This window comes from Sander vitreus, chromosome 19 (genome assembly GCF_031162955.1).
Source record: "Sander vitreus isolate 19-12246 chromosome 19, sanVit1, whole genome shotgun sequence".
Taxonomy (NCBI): Eukaryota; Metazoa; Chordata; class Actinopteri; order Perciformes; family Percidae; genus Sander; species Sander vitreus.
In genome coordinates this window covers 20100570-20119516 of record NC_135873.1, presented here as the reverse complement: position 1 = coordinate 20119516, position 18947 = coordinate 20100570, and the positions used below count along the sequence as shown (strand labels likewise).

Below are 18947 nucleotides of genomic sequence, written 5' to 3'. Positions count from 1 at the left end.
AGAGAATTATTGTCCAATCAAGGAGCAAATAAAGTAGGATTTGGTTTTGTGATTCATATTATTGTTTTGTTTTTACCTGTGTTAAATTGATCATTTATTTTTTTGCAAAATACATACACACACGCGCGAACACACGCACATGCACATGCACACGCACACACATACACACACACAGAAAACTGACATTTTTTAATCTTGGCACAATTTGAGTGTAAGAAGGAAGCACTTTAATCTAGTCATGGAGGTAAATGTCCAACATGAAGAGTTAGATAAGCGTAATGGAGGCTGCTATAGTGTGATTTCTGATGTCTGAGGATGGGTCTGGTTGGATAGTTTTCCACTCTTGTCTGGGAGCTAATACATGATGGAAGGTTTTCCGTTTTACATCCATAGCAGCATGGCACTTTCTCTGCTCCTCTGAACCAACCACAGGTTAAAACTGAGAGGTTTCAGTAAAGGAGATTGCATCTGTCTTGTCGACCGTGAAGCCTCCGTTGACGTAGGATTTCTTCTCGCACTCTTCGTCATCCAAACTGGCTTCCAGAGCGAAGGGGTTAGCAACATCGACATCTGATGTCAGATCCATCCTCTCCAGTTCCCTCTTGGAAAGTTTCTGGACGATTCCGGCTCCGTAAGCATCACCAAGGACGTTGATCATAGTACGGAACCGGTCCCTGAAACACAGCACTCAAGTCAATCTACGGCATTGCTCTTAAGTTACAATTCAAACTATTTAGTGGGAAAAGTAGGACAAACAGTCAAGATAGAAGTCCAACAGATAAACTTACAGCAGCCAATCCACAGCGACTATTAGAGTAACATCACTTGCAGGTAATCCAACAGCTGTTAAGACTATGACCATGGTGACAAGCCCAGCATTAGGGACTCCTGCAGCTCCAATACTGGCAACTGTTGCTGTTATACTGCAACACAGAGACACAATCTCATTAACATTCTTCATAATAACATTCAGAAATGAAATGGGAGTGGCCCTAAACGGCAGCAAGAGTGACTGTTCAAAATAACCAAGACCATCATTAAAGTAAGTAAGTATAAGCAAAGCAATCTGTTGCTACCTAGATCTATGCAGTATGTACCAGAACAATAGGTATTTATAATTCATCCATTCAACCTTTATTCACCAGATTCCTTAATTGTCCAAAAGGCACAAGTGAGTTGATTTTAAGGAGGTGTGTCATTTGTTCCAGGAGTAAGTCTTGACAACAAGACTATCAATACTGGATCTAAGAGAATGGATTTATTATACACAAGTCCCCGAAAAGAAGCACGAGTTCCAGACTGGATAGAACAGCTTTTGTAAGGGCTACAATCTCACCGGGGACAGGACAGCATCACAAAAGAACAGCTGTTAGCTTTCAGAGGACAAAGTTGGCAAGGAGCCAGCTTTTACCGATGCGAGGTTATCAAATCATCAATGAACTACGTGTTTTGTTATCGTATATGACAAGCTCGGTCTCAGATGGTTTAATGCATGCATTAAACCTTATCATTAAACCAGATCTCTGAAATGCAAACCGGGGACAAGTAGAGTTCAGCGTTGTATCATTAAAATGATATACTAAAATATTATAATTTTTTCTGATTAAATGTTTAAACTAAGGGCCAAAAACGTACATTTTATAAGAAAGTGAAACGTTATACCATATGTAGCCTAATATTGGATACAGCACTACACAAAATGGAAAGACAAAAGACCATGCTTACAAAAGCTGCTCTAAAGTAGGCCTACAATTTTACTAAAGGGACAAAGCAGAATTTCATACAATTAAGAGGGACAGTGAAGTGTTCTTAAGTATGCGTGTAGGGCCATAGATTGTATAAAAAAGGGCGATCAAGAAAAGAGAGCGAGCGGCAAACAAGCACAACGCGATTCAGACGTCAACTCTGTTACCCAGTTTTTCCTGACGCTAACGCTTTACTCAAATAGAAGTGTTTTTAATGCACATTTAAAAACAGGGACGTCTTGTCACGATAGACTATAAGCTGGTCACATTAGTAAGGCTATGGCAGCTATGGCAGCCCCCCCCCCCCCCAATCAAAATATGTTTCCGCATGGCTGCACATAGATTTAAGTTTAACTAACAAAGCCCTCTAGGCTGTGACTTTAGTTTCCTATCAACAGTCAACTTTGATTTCTTGACTGCAACTGCATCACATGGTCTTCAGCAGATCATCATCTAGTGATGAGGACCGTGAGATGCAGTTGAGAGCCCAGGAAAGCAGGTAGATGGACCTTGAGTAAAGACCTTGAACTTTCATGGAGACTCTCGTTGAAAACACTCCTCGCTGATGAGGACGGCGAGATGGGGATTAAAGTTCCTGTTATAGAAAAACATTAACTATGAAGTTCTGTAGATGTCATCATGACTGGTTTGATATTTATCAAGGCCTCAGAGTCCTTCACTTTCTGCAGACAAGGAGGCGTTGGGTGTCTCGAGGAAGGTAAGATCTGAACCAAAGATTACACACATTGTTAAGTTTCCTCCAAGATGGCGAGATTCTGTGTGATTTGGGACATACACTGTATAAGGCTCAAATGATTGTTCTGTACTTTAAGTTTTTGGTATGACTGTGTCTGTGCATGCTGTACCAAGTTCTTCTCTGGCCAGATTTGTGTTGTATATACTAATATATTCAAGTAAGGACAACTGATGCTCGTCGAGTTATTATTCTACTCATCTAAGTAAAGACTGACCAACCGTACACGGTTTTCTACATCAGTTCCAAAACAGATAATAAGTAGACCTGAAGACCATCATTTCTTTTCTTTGGTATGGTATGTCATGTTTCTTATTTGACATGTCATCTTTAGCATTTTACGGACAATAATTAATGTCAGCAAGAAATTTCTACCTTGGTCATAAATAGGAAAGACAAGTTATCTGTCAATTGCAAATGGGTGCGCACAGTTTTGACGCAGTTGTCATAGGTTACCCTAGCTCATAAACAAACGCGATGGCAGCAGCATGTTTTCAGCTACGTTGGAGGTGAACGACTGGATCAACATGGATATGTAGCAAGACTCTGAGAAGCGAGAGCTCCTGGCAGTCCACGGTGAGGAAGAAATGAAGTGGCACATGACCAGGACACTTAGGGACAACGAAGTGTATGCTAGAATACTATTCCTGTCCGCTCTTTTGTCTCAGTGAAGAAATGTCCAATATTTTTGCATCAGGCATAACAACTAGAGGTGTGATTAGATCTCACGATATTAAAGTGTGACGATATTTCTCGTTGTGTGTGTGGTGCAGACAGCCTGACATCGTCATACTCAGATTGTAGTCAGAATATGAGTCTGATACCGCTCCATTGGGCTGTGATTATGGGGCGTTTCAACCGAATCAGGAAAGAAAATGCCTCTGCACACAATTGGATAGACCTACAACCAATCAGAGCAACGGATTGCGCTCCATCTTCTTAGCAACCATCGGGGCCAGCTGATGAATTAAACTTTTGCCGAATCCCGTAGGAAGGATGGCAAAAACATCTTTCCGATCGACAAATGCCTGTCGATATCTTCTATACGGACGCATCTCAATTCTCCAGCAGCAGCCACCCTGGTTGTAAACAAATTCAACCCAAGCGCTTTTTGGTGACGTGATTGATTCCGTTACTGTTGATCATCTGTCCATCATTGTATAAAGCCAGACAAAGACAATTGGATTGGTCCAAACAGCTCTGGTTGGAGCATAGTTGCTCCACAACGGATCAAGTCCAGACCGAACTTCCCAACCTCAATTGTTGTGGGCGGGGCTAGGTTCGGCTGGCATCCAGGCTATGGTGCAGACGGAGCGGAACATTACAACGCCTCTTCAGCGTTCAAGTGACAGTGAGTCATGGCAAAGCAGGTTAAGCTGTTACAATTGTGGTTACAGTTTCCAAAACTTCACACAGACAGCGTTTGCTGCAAAATATTATAATGGCGAGACTGTGGTGCAGTTAGCGTTACACTTCCAATACAGACAGGAACAACAGTGTTCTCTATGCCCTGGTGACACACGCTAACCCTAACCCAAGGCAACTTTATTTCCATAGCACATTTCAGCAACAAGGCAATTCAAAGTGCTTAAAATATTAAAGAGCAATTTTTAGAAAACAGACTTAAATAGAATAAGGTTTGGTAATAGGTTTGGAATTATATAAAAAATGTTATTACAGAGGGAAAGTACCAGAACAAGGTACCGTTGGTTACCGGCACTACATTTCAGGTACAAAATGTCGGTGCCGGTAAAATGTGAACGGTAGGCAACCCTACTCGCCACTTCTAAATGGTTTTTGTGGCAGCATTTTGGATTGATGGTAAAAACATGCTGCAGTTACTGTATCAGGTCTGAAGAGGTTATACAGGAGAGAAGCCATTTGAGTTTGTGGCAAAAACCTTTCACAGTGCTCGCCTTTTTTTGAATTTAGTGACTTTTAAAAAAAAATAGTGTTAAAACCTTGTCTCATTTTCGTGAACATAATCTTGTGTATTGTCTCGTGAGCTGAGTGGCTCGTCACACCTCTAATAACAACTGTTACATACAGTAAAATTGCATGTTTTTTTCCTATCCTTCCTAATTTTTATGCTGCTATCTAAATGTTAAGAGTCCAGCAGTACCATAGACTGTAAAAATAGTGGGCGTAGCAGCAGTAACGTCACCCATTGGTTTGTGGACTAGCGTTTTAAAACCGTGAGTGTGTGTGAGGATTTTTGGATGCGAGGGTGGAGCTGGATTGCTTCAAGCCAGCATTGTTTATGGTTGCAATAGCACTGTGCTAAGCTAAACGGTAAAGTAGAAGTTTCCAATTGTCATCTGGCTAAAGCCAGTCATTGGGTGGATTTTTGCAGCTGGGTAAACGCTGGGCCTCTGGGTACTAGTGCCCTTCATCTGGATGTACAGAAAATCAGCAAACTCTCCCTCAAGTCACCAGCTAATGCTATTGCTAGCTAGCTAGGTTGGTTGGCAAGGTGCTATCGGGCGCTGAACAAGACATTCTTAGGCAACCAAAATGTTCCAATTAACATTGATGAAGTTAAAACACTAGGGCTGTTCAATATGAGGAAAATATGCAATACATAACATTGTTGAATATCACCATAACGATGCTACTTGGGATAAATAAAGAGATATTAAAGTGTACTTAGTTCTGCATTTCTGCTGCTTTCAGTATTCTGCTAACATACAACAAATTGCCTGTTGAATTTCAAACAAATGAAAGACATTTTCCAACATTCTGTTATTAAAGTAATTGAACAATATTGAATATAAAAGGCAGCACTAAAAATAATAACAGTTATGTTATGAAGAGCAGTTTTCTACAGATATTTTCTTTCAACTAACACAAAAAAATCTTTGAGTGTCTTTCGTGATATGTCGATGCCTTTCACGATGTGTTTATTACACCAGTTGATATCGCGATAAAAAAGCGAACTATTGTGCAGCCCTAGAAAACACAGTGAAAGAGTCAAAGTTAAAGACGAAAACGTGGACAGCACCACAAAAGAGTTCAGGTCTATTTTAAGGTAGCCTACACAGTGCCATGGTTAGAAGGTAAGAAAGCCACTGAATATGTCTATACATGTCTCAACACTGACATATCTTTGTGTTTGTATACCATACATAGCTACTGCAGAACTAAACCCTCCGAACCCATCAAGTCTGTGTTTGTATTTTCATTATGATGTTGACATGTTATGTTTGAAACAAAGTAATCATTATATTACAAGCCACATACAGCCATAATACAGTCAACAATATTTGACTTATAATTAATAAAAGCATGTCAATAAACTTTTCATGTCTGACCCTTAATGTGATTCTCATTTTCCAGTGTGGCCCTTAGTGAAGTTGAGTTTGACACCCCTGTTCTAATATATACTGTGCTGTTTGAATTGACAAATGAAGGGTTGAACACGGTTCATATAACCCTGGTCATTGGTGTGATTAAAGTATTAGTAACTATGGTGTACCTGATAGTAACAATCTGGCCCACATCCAGAGTGAAGTCATTCAGCTGTGCGATGAAGATGGCAGCCACCGCCTCATAGAGCGCTGTCCCGTCCATGTTGATGGTGGCACCCACTGGGAGGACGAAACGGGTGATCCGCTTGTCGATGCGATTGTTCTCCTCCGCACATCGGAATGTGATGGGCAGGGTGGCAGAGCTAGAAAACCAGACAGTGGTTGGCACACAATGCTTTACATTCACAAATATGAAAATGTCTAACTTCCTGAAACCTTAACAGTATTATATAACTTTTAAATGCATATGTTGCTTTTCAATGTAAAAATGTTAAAATATACAGAATATGATTTGGCTTTACAAGCAGAGTGAGGAGCTAAGTGGATTCTGACCTGGAAGAGATCATGAGTGCTGTCACCAGGGCCTGAGCCATTCCCAACGCAAACGTATACGGGTTCTTCCTCACAATGACAAAGAAGATCAGTGGCAGACAGATGGTGGCGTGGATAGCTAGACTGAGGGACAAAACAGATGTGATTATAGAACATTATTTTATAATCATGTATTAAGAGTTTTAGAGAAACAGATACACTCTCATATGCTTGTGCGTTAGAGTTTTGCATTTCTCTATTTATTCTGATGAGTTCTGGTCCTCCTACTTCAAAAGAAGGCCTGAGGGCCCAAACGTCTTGCGTCAATCAATTTCAATTTCCACATCATACATTTATATCAATATGTATTTTCTGGTGGTATACTATAACTAAGAGAACTGTATAATAAACAGATTTCCTTGAGAGGAATGCGGCTATCAAACGTGTAAATCAATCCTTTTTGGTCATAATATAATAATAGCAGAAGGGGCAATATTATTAGGCTATTCTAAAACTGGAAAGTGGTTTAAGTGGGCAGAGGGCAGTGAAAGTGCTGGTGTAGATCATGGATGTATAATAAAACCGTGTAGATTCAAACCACTTCATAAACCAGTCATGTGGTACGGACGGGCAGCGAGGCTTCGGACGTCATCCATGACGTCATTCATGTTAAACGATACCAGCCTCGATACGTGCTTGACGGAAAACTTTCAGGATTTCTCGACACGCTTCGAAGCCTCTGCACAGAACGTAACATCACTGCCATCCGCCACCCAAACCTTTCTCCTTAAGCGGACTTTGGCTCTTTATACTACTCCTAGTCTGGATGCAAACAAGCCAGAGCCTTTTTTTCCCTCTGTCCCAGTAGATAAGCGATGTAGCCAGACCATCCTCCAGCGCTGAGCAGTGTTGTGGCGATAGGTCTGGCAATGCGAGACTATACTACTCCCTACCATTGTTTTGCTCTTCGTACTACATCATCTTACGTGAGAAGGCCTCATAACAATGGTAGTGATAACAACTGATAACGCCCATTCAAAGCAGGTGCTTTTTATGGTTTTATGGTATGCTAAATGAAAAGGCACATTTGGAGAGATTTGACTTTTTCTGTTGATTGTGTATAAAACTCACTGTGAATTATAGTCATAAAGCAGTAATGCATGGAAAAGCTGCATTCAGAACATTACAACAAAGCGTGCACATTTCGTCACCCGCAGCCTTGGGCCAACACTGTGACCTAACTGTAGGGGATTTACTGTACAGTCTTTAATGGTGTCACTTAGATTTAGTGGCATGGGCGTAGCTTTCATTACTGCATCTGCAGGTTGAGCAGTTTTAAATGTCCTTGGCCCTTATCAGTGCCTAACCAGAGCTCAGCTTTTACTGTATCACTGGAGAGAGAATCGGCCTAAATGTCAACCATAAATCCCTGTGTCTGAAACAGGCAGATATAGAGTAATGGGACAGCTTACCCACTCAGCACCGTCACCATATAAAGACCCATCTTCTTGAAGATCTCCCAGTCTTCCACCTCGATGATCTTAGCAGCAATTAGGAACAGGATCCCTACTGGCATGTAGCTGAAAACACACATAAAGGTGGAGTCATGTGGGCTATAGAATTAGATTATTATTTTGGAAGATTATAGCAAATACTGTGCATTTGGACTACAGCTGAATGCTAACTCGATTAATTGATTAGTCAATTAACAGAAAAATTATCCACAACAATTTAAAAAATGGATTACCATTTAAGTGATTTTTTTAAAAGGATATATATATGAATGTTTGCTGGTATTCTTATCTATGATAATGAAATGAACATATTTGGGTTTAGAATGGTTGGTTGAACAAATAAATCAAATTGTCAGCATGAATATTTAAATACTGCATCTACCAAAGATCCAAAGAGTTTTGCTACCCAACTTCAAACTCAGGTTGGGTTTTTGCATTTTGGAATATAATTTATGGGTTAGGGTTAGGGTTAGGGTTTTTCTTTTTGATTATGCCAAATATAAATGTGCTACAGGTAGCTACAAAAACTCCAGTGGGAAGAGGGCCTGGTTAGCCTGATCAGCTAACCGTCAGTATAGTAGTAACCATCAATATACATTGGGGAAGCTACTTTGAAACTGTAACTGGTACAAGCTACACTTCATTGGAAGTAGTTAAGCTACAACAACACTACACTTGTATTGAAAGTAGTAATGCTACCCACCACTTAGAGTATAAAATAGCTGGTTCCTGTGTCATATTCTGTTTGTCTAATACATATTTTATGCTACTTGTAGTGGGAATTGTTCTGTTAAAATGCTTATGTGCTTGTAGCTGGTACATACTGTACATAATAGAGTATAACCTAAGTGTGTGTGTAAAAGTATCCAATTTGCATATCAACTTAATGGCTGTTGCTAGTGAACAGTCAGCTGGCTGGTAAGCTAGCTTGCTTGCTCGGGGGCTAATTGTTTAGCGGTGCAGACGGTGCACAGAGAGGTCTTTATATTAAATGTCACGTTTAGTTTATTAACGTTAGTTTATTTTGTAATGTATAGGTATGTAGAGATCTTTCAAAAGACATGTTATAGTTAAAATAAAATAAAATAAATATACCAACACAAGTTATGTATATCTTGTTGTAACGTTTCCATTTTATGGACATAATGTACAAAAACAAAGAAATTCCAATCGTTTGAACCAGTGTGTTTTTTAGAAGGAACATATGAACATCATTTTTGACCAGTTTTGACAGCTCAAACATCATACAAGAGACATTCAAAGCTTAATTGGAAACCCCAATACAAGCTTTAAATGGAAAAGAATGACATTCAGTTCTGCCTTTTTTGTCAATCTAAAGCAAATATATCACTTCATCTTTGAAAAGGAAAGATAGGTACGGGACACGTTCAGGTGTAATATCCATCCATCCATCCATCTTCATCCGCTTATCCCAGGTCGGGGCGCGGGGTAAGAGCAGCTCCAGCAGAGGACCCCAAACTTCCCTTTCCTGAGCCACATTAACCAGCTCTGACTGGGGGATCCCAAGGCTGAGTCTTCCCCCGGGGCCTCCTCCCAGCTGGATGTGCCTGGAACACCTCCCTAGGGAGGCGCCCAGGGGGCATCCTGACCAGATGCCCAAACCACCTCAACTGGCTCCTTTCGACGCAAAGGAGCAGCGGCTCTACTCCGAGCTCCTCACGGATGACTGAGCTTCTCACCCTATCTCTAAGGGAGACACCAGCCACCATCCTACAGAAAGTACTGAAAAGTACTGAAAAGGTGTACATGCAAGTCATTCAAGTTTTTAAAAACTGAAACTATGATCATAAGTTAACTGTGTAGCTTTGAAATGTCTTTCATACATACCACATAATGATCTGGACCAGTTTCATGGTTGCTTCATTCAGGGCATCAAAAAATTCCAGGAGGATACGGCCCTTTTCGCCCATTTTCCCAATGACAAGGCCAAAAGCAACACAGAACACGATAAGCCCCAATACGTTGATTCCATCAGAATATGTCCCGACGATTTGATAGTCCTTTGTTATGTTCTGCCAAGATAGGAAAGACAAAGTGATTTTTTCAGCTAACTGAGAGCAGGTCAGGAATCTGATTTCACAACCACATTTGCTCACTCTAAAGATCCATTGATGAGCTGGGCAAATGTTTTCTACAGGATCGCAACCCAATGACCCATGGCTACTTATGACTCATTATTGGGTCTTCTGATGCTTTGAGATCAGATGCTGCTTGCCAGGTAGAGAAACATGAAACAGAAAGTGCAGCAGATGGATCGACAAGGACACACTGTTGTTATTTGAAGATCAAAACCTCAACATGCATGTTAATGGATATCCCCAACAGACACTGGTGATCTCTGGTGCAAGTGTAGCTTTGGCCATGCATCAAAAGCATTAAGGTACAGTACAATACTGACTGCTCTAGATGAACAGAGTAGAGTAATGGGCACACCTACCTCTACCACCGACATGATAGTAGTTGTGAGAGGTGGAATTGTGGTGGTGTTGACTGAAACTTTCGGAGGCTCCAGCTCTTTGCGCTTGGTCTTGTACTGGAGTGTAATTGGTCAGATAACATCAGAGTTACATTCACATGGCTACATGGTACATGCTCACCTGACTGGTGTAGGTTTAAATGACACTTTAAACATGTAGAAAGTGAAACAGGGATGAATGATGGATGTGCAAAGCCTCTTACTTGCTGAAAACAAGCCTGCACCAGATTTTCGGGGAACATGTTTCTGTTGATGGAAAAAACAAGATTGGGGGTTAATGAATATAATAATGTGTACTGCACTCATTTCAACAACTCGTTATGGAAGTCAAAATCCAGCTCTTCATAAAGAGGATGTAAATGTGGTTAGCTTATATTAAAGCAAGGTAGCTAAAACACTCAAATCTGCAGATGCCTATCATAGCGCTACCAAGATTTTGTCAATAAAGCGTTGTGGGGGAATTGGATTTTAGTATCATTTATCAGTTACTTATTATGAATATTCTGTTTAGTCCACTTAGCAGGAACCTACTAGACGATCGAAACACAGCCGCATCTAATCTTCACGTCTAATGCAACACGTATGAAGAATATCAGAGGTGTGTTTTGGGCGTAACATGCAATAAACTAGTCAGAGATCATCTCCAATTCCCTTTAAAAGCCAGGCGCGTTTGGACCTTGGAGCATTGCTGTTATGATGGAGGATTAGCTGAGCAGGAAGGAGAGAAGAAACTGATCTCCTTGTGCGTGAAGTTAAAGGGCACGAGCAGATCATATCATAATACTTTTTCATATTTTCACAATATTTTTATTTGTAATCTTCTGCATGTGTGTGTGCTGCTGTGCGTCCCTGTGTGTGTAACAAGCATAGTGTGCGCGCAACCTGCACGAGCCTAGGAGCATTTTACTAATGCTCTGTTAAAATAACAATGAAATGCTGCGTTATTGACTTTAGACCAGGTTTTTGTTGGTCAATGGTGCCATCACTTCCCACTGCCTCAAGATAGCAATACTCCCAGAATGCACCTCAACACACCTCCCTGTAAGACCAGCCATGGGCCAAAGATGGGTGCAGCTGCATTTGCTATTTAAACAACGTGGGCGCTGGACGGGAGACTGACAACTGGGTCGGTCTTAAACTAGCAACGGACTAACATTTCCAGGATAAAGCCTGACATCTGGCGAGGTCCCTCACCTTCCCCTCTCTGTGTAGTGTGTTCCAACTCTGTTTGCTTCGACAAACAACCAACTTCAAGCTAGCAAGCTACACACTGAAAATTTCAAGTTTAGAAAAATTTGGATGGTGCAACAAGGCAGTCCTGCTTGGTTCTTTCTGGGAATGATTTACAATGAATATGTTTACAGCATGATCTCTCTAACTGAGACCTTTTGGGAGTGATTAGTGGGATTGCTAATGAAGTTGTTTAAATAGCACAAGTTACTGTATTGTGACAGTTAACTTCATTTAATATTGTATGTGGCATTTTCTATTGTTACACATTTCTATCTATCTGAGACTATTTTGCAGAGCCACCGTCGCTGCGTCAGAGCGTGTGTTTTTTTTTCCTATCCCAGAATGTATGTGGTGTAGCCAGACCTTCCTCCACAGCGCTGTGGAGATAGAGCTGGCAATGCAACACTACTGACACTTTAACATCCGAATGAGTGGATACTTCATGGTTATGAGAAATTAGTTTCAAATAGGTCATTAGGTCACCTGACGAGGTCCAAGAGCGTGTCAACTGTTGTGACGTTGGGCGTGGTCCCGGCTCTGTCAATGTGGTCAGCTGTCTGAGAGACTCCCGGTTTGATAGTCATCACCAAAATAATCCCTGCAAAGGATGACAGTGCTCAGTATGCTGTGATGACAACTTGACTCATTAAATAGGTTTCATTTCAGCCACCACATTTACATTACACCATTTGAGTGACTTAACTGCAAAGCAACTGAAATAAACAGAGAACTAGAGAACTGAAGAATATAATCAACTCACCAAGAATAACCGCAATGATGGTTGTTGAGAAATAATAAATAACAGCTCGCAGGCCTATCTTTCCTGAAACCTCAGAGTCCAGGGCTGCAACACCTGTGGACAAAAGGCACAAGATTTTATCATTCGAGCATCAAAAGAAAGACTAAAAGAAAAACTATTAAAATGAACAGAGATGAATAATAAGTTAACCGGTTTAGTTAAAAAAGTTAATGAATCCGACAACTGAAAACTTCTAAACAATGCACGATTTACATACCAGCTTTTCTTTAGAGCTACCAACGGACCTTACAATCTTCTTCATCTGATTGGGTGAGCAAACTTCATCCTATGACTCACCAAGTACTAAATAATAAGCACTCAATGAGTTCAGCAGAGTCAATACGTGGATGAAGACTGAGATGCTGATGAAAGATTAAAAAAATGAAAAGTGGGGAATATAAAGCTTCTATTTGAGAGCAGACAGTGGAGAGATGCCAGGAAACGAGGGAAGATAGATGTTAGGAATGACACGCAACAAATGTTGCTTGCTGGACGTTAATGCCAGCACCTTGACAGGCTGTCCCTGTCAGGAGGAATACAATTCAACCTAGAAACTATAGAAACGATATATGATTTCATCATAAACATGGGAGAAATGAAATATACCAATTTTAGAAATGTTTGTAGCCTTCACAACCATTACCATTACATGTACTGTAACAATAACCAATACAGCTTGAATTAAAGTCAAAGCTAAATAGGTGGGTTTACCATCCACATTATCCTTGAGCAGCATATTGCACCGGAGAAAAAGCAATTCCTCCTCTGCATGCTTGTTTTAGCAGAAAAATAAGGGCTCCAAGCCTGATACCTATAACTACAACAGGCCTCCATATATTTCTGAGGAAGGGATGGCACACAGTGAGTGAGGTGAGCAGGTGGGGAAAACTCTGGGGAAATGCAGGTGGAAAAAAACAAATCCTCATAATCATCAACAACCAATTCAGGATCTGTTTATCATGGACAAACGCATGCTCAACACAATCACAGTTATGTTTCATAAGCAACATTAATCTCTTCTGTGATATATTAAATGTAACTGCTAATTTTCAACTTTAAAAGGTAACTTTGTGTTTGGACCTTGTCCCTATGTTCCTATGTGTTTGTGTCTCAGTGACTGATGGAACAACAATCTTTGACATTGGTCCAGTATTAAGAGAGACTGCTCCAACAAGCTACAACGGAAGTTATTGGCCAATTGCACACCTTCAATTTACCTCTACTAAAAGCGCTGTTTTGCCACTGACATGCCTGACAACATTATGGAAAACGATCCCAACAGAGGGACCACCAGACTCCATTTAAATAAACAGTAATTTTATCATCATAAAACACACTTCATTCAAAGTCAACAGAAACAAAATAAAACTATGAAAAATTGTCTTGCTTTGTCTTTCTACTGTTTCAACAATCACCACTCTGGTTTGGCTGAAATAAACCCTTAATTCACCCATTAACATGTGGAAATATGCTGGCTCTATACACTCCAAAAGTACTGTTTATTTAAAGGAAGTCCAGTGGGTTTGGTGATAGTGATTTCGGAGCTGTTTCAGGTTAAGAAACTGCTTCTAGCCTGGGAAAACCCTGACGAACTGACGGCAAATTTGAGATTTGCTATGCAAGTCCGTCTGGCCAAGAGCCCATTCAAGCCCATTTCCAATTTTTCCAACATGACGGCCACCGAAGCTCAGCAACCCGTTGATGCTGCTGTCGCTGCTACGTCACCCGGATCGTTGGTCTGATTGGTTGAAGGACTATCCAATTGTGCCCAGAAGCATTTGAGCGGCGTCCGTTGGTGACGCCCCTTTGGAAATAGTATATATGATATATTCACTTGATCATAAAAGCATGGAATTCCGTATGCTACAGTTTGGGATGAACATTTTCAGAAATGGAGCCATTGCAAAAACGTCGTGGCGGCCATTTTACTTTCCAGTCACTGTATTGGGCGGCTGTGGCTCAGGTGGCACAGTACCATTCGGAAGGTTGGTAGTTCGATTCCTGGCCCTGCCCCATGTCAAAGTGTCCTTGAGGAAAGGACCCTGAATTGCTCCTGATGCTGTGCCATCGGTGTGTGAATGTTTATCTGATTAGCAGATGGCACCTTGTATGGCATCCTCAGCCCCAGTGAATGACTGTGTGTGAATAGTGCCTGTGCTATGTAAAAGTGCTTTGAGTGTATCAAATTGCATGTTTTTATGAAAAAGTGAAGATCCTTTTCACATATCACCTGGACTATTGCTATTATCAGTTCATCTTTAACCTTGTGCATATCAACTTAATTCACAGTTTTACTGGTTTCTTGTAATGCACTTTTGTTTCTGTTAGTCATCATTTTTACCAAGCGTCCAAGCAAAAATATATTCACATCACCTGTTATCATGCTTGAAATGATGAGCGGGAGGATGACAAGCTTCAGCATCCGCATGAGGATCTCTCCCGGGAAGCCAAAATACTGCTTGTCCAGATGGGAGAGGGAGGCATACTCTCTGACCACGACGCCCAAAGTGATCCCTGATCAGAAGAAAGACACACATATATTATACATGGGTCAAGCAGGACAGACAAGCACAACGCAAACCTTAAAATTGGAATTATGTGGCTTAAATAAATCCAGAATTTTCTCTGCAACTGTCACTGTCACATTATTTCCCAGGTCAGTGAGGTTTCATCCCTACAGAATTCATGAGGCACAACACACGCTCTGAACTTCACATGTACCCCACTCAATGGTTTCAGTAATGCACTCCAAGCCTCCTTCTGCATTATCACACATAACAGAGCTCCATTAAAGATGCTTGTAAAACGCTGCGATGACACAGCAAAGTGTACGCTGATGGCCTGACTACACTGAGCTATCAAAACAGGACCTATACCTGATGGAACTGCCTTGGAACTCAATCTCTCACATTTAGCAAGCTACAGATTCTCCAGATGTTAGAGCTGTTTGGTCCTTTCCTACCCACGCCAACCACCAGCAGCAGGAGCAGCAGTTTGGACCTGCAGTGAAGACATTTCAATGCTTCCACCTACAGGCAACGACAGTTTTAACACTAAAAATGTTAATCCACCTGCAGGCAATGAGTGTTACAGCTGCAGCTGTTTTCTTTGAGTGTGTATGTGTTGTTTATAAAGACCTGACCATAATCAAATTACCAAAACTTAATGACATACACTGAACCGGGGAACCGGGATAGAGACAGAGCGCATCACGTCATACCCTGAAAGCCATGCCCACCGGGGGGAGAATTCTCCGCCCTCCATTGACTTGTAATGCTGGAAGGTACCTCCCTGTCAATTTCATCTGCTACCAATGAAACAAATAACCCAGAACTTTTTTTATAAGCTGCCAATCCGAAAAAGTGAGCTTTTATGAAGACAGAAGTGGAAACAGATGTGAGGAATCAGCAGAGAGAACGGGAAGACTGTGGGATCCTGACACTAAGCTAACTAAACGATATGTCCGACATCAACTAACCACTAACACTAACTTACAAAACAGATATATGTTTAATACTTAGCCAACGGTAAGATGTAGGATTAAAATATCCATCCACATTATATTAATCTTAGTCAGGAAGTTGTGATTGCTTATTTGCTGTGTGTTGACAGGTAACCTGACGCGCCAGATGGTTTTTTACACAGAACCGGACAGATGTTTTTTTCTATGTGATCCCGCGATTCTCACGTGACTTTGTGATTATTGCGAGAATCCCGTTGCCGTGCAAGGTAAAGTTCCTGGTGCACCTCGTAATACTTTCCGTAGCAGGTGCTTTCATAAAAACACAATGTATTTAATGTTTCAATCCTCTGTGCCCAGACCAAGTTAAAGTGACTATATGGAACTTTTGAATGTTTCTGAAGCTCTGTCATTTTTCATACACTGGTCTTAAATGAGCTGTAACAGCAAACGAGACTAACAGTGAAAAGAACAATATTTTTATATAGTTTTTATTAATGCCTCTGATTTTTCCTGCTAAAGTCACAGAATTATTTACGGCAGATAGACGGCTCTACAGTCTCACATTCTGACAGGTCACAGATTGATTTGTTTAGAAGTTATCTGTAGTTATGGCTGATACTGAGGCAGGACCATCACAGGAAAGAATGAAATGAAACTAAGAACAACTAAAAGATAAAAGGGTTTCATGAAATGTGCTATATTAATCTAAGTTATCATTACGTTGGTTGCTACAACAATCTCTTAATGCTTTGGCTCGTGACCCAGTGACAGTGATACCTGGATTATCTCACCAGACATCCAAAGCAGGCTAAGGTACCATATGTAACACTTGAAATGCAGTGATGCATCTGTAACTTAATTCTCTTATTGTAAATGAATGGTTTTCTGTCATCTCAACTATATGACCTCCTGGTAACACTAATCTCCAGTAGGTAATACAGCACCATAAAGAAAAGATCCTTAAGACAGCAGGTGTGGTAAAAACACTACAGCTTTAGTCTAAAGGGGCCGCTAGAATCAACACTAACTCAAAGTTACATATAGACACTTTAAGTAAAGTCACATAATCCATATACCCATTTCAGAAAGCCAAATTAGAAGTCCAACTGGAATTATGATTAATCATCCTTTTTTGCAGTCAACAATCTGGTTGGTGATGTATAATTTATAGTTATTTCTAAAAAAGTATTTGGAAAAAGCCTGAGCCTGGGACTGGTGTGCATGTTTGATTGGGTTCTGATTTTTAGTTTTTGAAGAACAGGTGAAAGAGCTAGCCTGGCTCTTTCTAAAGTTCAAAAATACATTTAGACCTCTTAAAGCTCAGTAATCAAGACACTGAATCTCTCTGACAGAAATGTCAAACTGACACACTTCCACATCCAAATTCCTAAATCTATTGTGTAATTACATGAAGTCACAGCGACTGGATCATTTGTTATCGTATTAGTTTGTCTCTTGTATTGTTTTGTCTGTATTTTCTTGTCCAGTTTTGAGGCTTTGTATTGTCTCTTTATGTATTTGTTGTTGAGTTCTATGTATTTGTATGTATTACAAATTAGCCTAGGCTATAAATGCTGTGGTGTGGCATTGGTTTATGCTACTAACCTGCCCTTTAGAAATAAGTATTAAAATAAAGAAATAAGAGTGAGCATTACAACAGGACTTCAGTCATGCATGAATCCATCATGAGTCATGCGGTGGTTAAGCATTTCTTAAGTATATGATTCCTACCCTTATAAAAAAGTAAAGAATGTGTTAATCAGTGAGCTTAGCTTGTATGTTTGAACCATAGAGTGTCAAAATAAGGTCTGAACTTTAGACAGAGCAATATTTAAACGGCCTAGGGCATAATCTCCTTTTAATTTCACATGTTAGACTTGTTAGTTTATGGTGTCTGAACACATGCAGCTTAGATACTCACTGCTGCTTCCTCATACACATATCTATGCATTAGTATTTCTGTTGTAATGCATACATTGAAGGAAGTGACAGATTGCATTTAGCTGAAATGGTATTGCATTTTATGATTTCAAGTGACAAATAAATAAATGGAGTGACTGATTGATTGATGGGACTCCTCACAGAGCCACGATCAGCTGTCACTTCAGTCTGGTCACGTTCTGAGACACGTCCAGACTCCAGACACAGGTCTCAGCCTCTGGAGGACAGAGGCTGTGTCTCCTGCAACCTCACTCCATTCTTTCATGAAAGATAATCATGAATTCACAGCATGATTATCCTTAACACACATTTAGCATTTGCTGTTGCTGTTCAGTTAAGCAGTGACCAGCTACTGCAAAAAGAGGTAGATTTATGTCAACAGTGACAGCAGCTGAAAGCAAGACTGAATCCTAAAGCAAAGAGGACATGGACATATAAACAGAAATGCAGATGAAAGCGTCTCATTCCCTCAGCATGTACAGTACATGAGCAGGCATGTAGGGGCTTCACGTACCGAGCAGCACTGATATAACCGTAGCAATCAGAAGCCAGTTCCTCTTCAGCAAGCCTTTCAAATTCACGCCTCGTCGCTCTTTGTTACCCATCATGTCCGTGGTGTTGTTTTGAACCCCCCCCCAAACAAAAGGAGAAATCACAATGGCCCCCTGTGGAGACACAACAGACTCGTGCGGTCAAGATGTCAGGTGCAGACGACGCAGAGAGGAGGATGGAGAAGCCGCGTTGCTACAGCAAAGGATGCAGCCGTCAGACGCCAGCCAGCCAGCGATGGTGTGAGGCAGCGAGTGTGTGTGTGTGTGTGTGTGTGTGTGTGTGTGTGTGCTGGAGATAGAGATAGAGAGAGAGATAGAGAGAGAGCGAGAGAGAGGGAGGGAGACGTTCTCCTTCTCCCTCTGCCACCCCTCCCCCACACACGGTGTCTCTGACATTTTCTGCTTTTTATAGTGACACAGGTCTGTGTTGTAAGTAGAGAGGAATTAGGAATTATAGGACACTTCCCCATTTGGAAACAAATGTTATGTTAAAGTGCTCATATTATGCTCATTTTCAGGTTCATAATTGTATTTTGAGGTTGTACCAGAATAGGTTTACATGGTTTAATTTTCAAAAAACACCATATTTTTGTTGAGCTGCACATTGCTGC

General features: G+C 40.8%; 1 protein-coding gene across 1 annotated transcript; it reads right to left on the bottom strand.

The window, feature by feature from the left end:
- Positions 1–433: 433 nt before the first annotated feature.
- Positions 434–18393, bottom strand: slc1a1 (solute carrier family 1 member 1). Its single transcript, XM_078275915.1, has 12 exons — positions 18300–18393; positions 14755–14895; positions 12343–12435; positions 12066–12180; positions 10553–10595; positions 10311–10406; positions 9701–9885; positions 7811–7918; positions 6360–6482; positions 5975–6169; positions 789–923; positions 434–674 (listed from the first exon to the last, which is right to left on the bottom strand). The coding sequence occupies exons 1-12, from the start codon at positions 18391–18393 to the stop codon at positions 434–436; spliced, it is 1569 nt and encodes a 522-aa protein (XP_078132041.1).
- Positions 18394–18947: the final 554 nt, after the last annotated feature.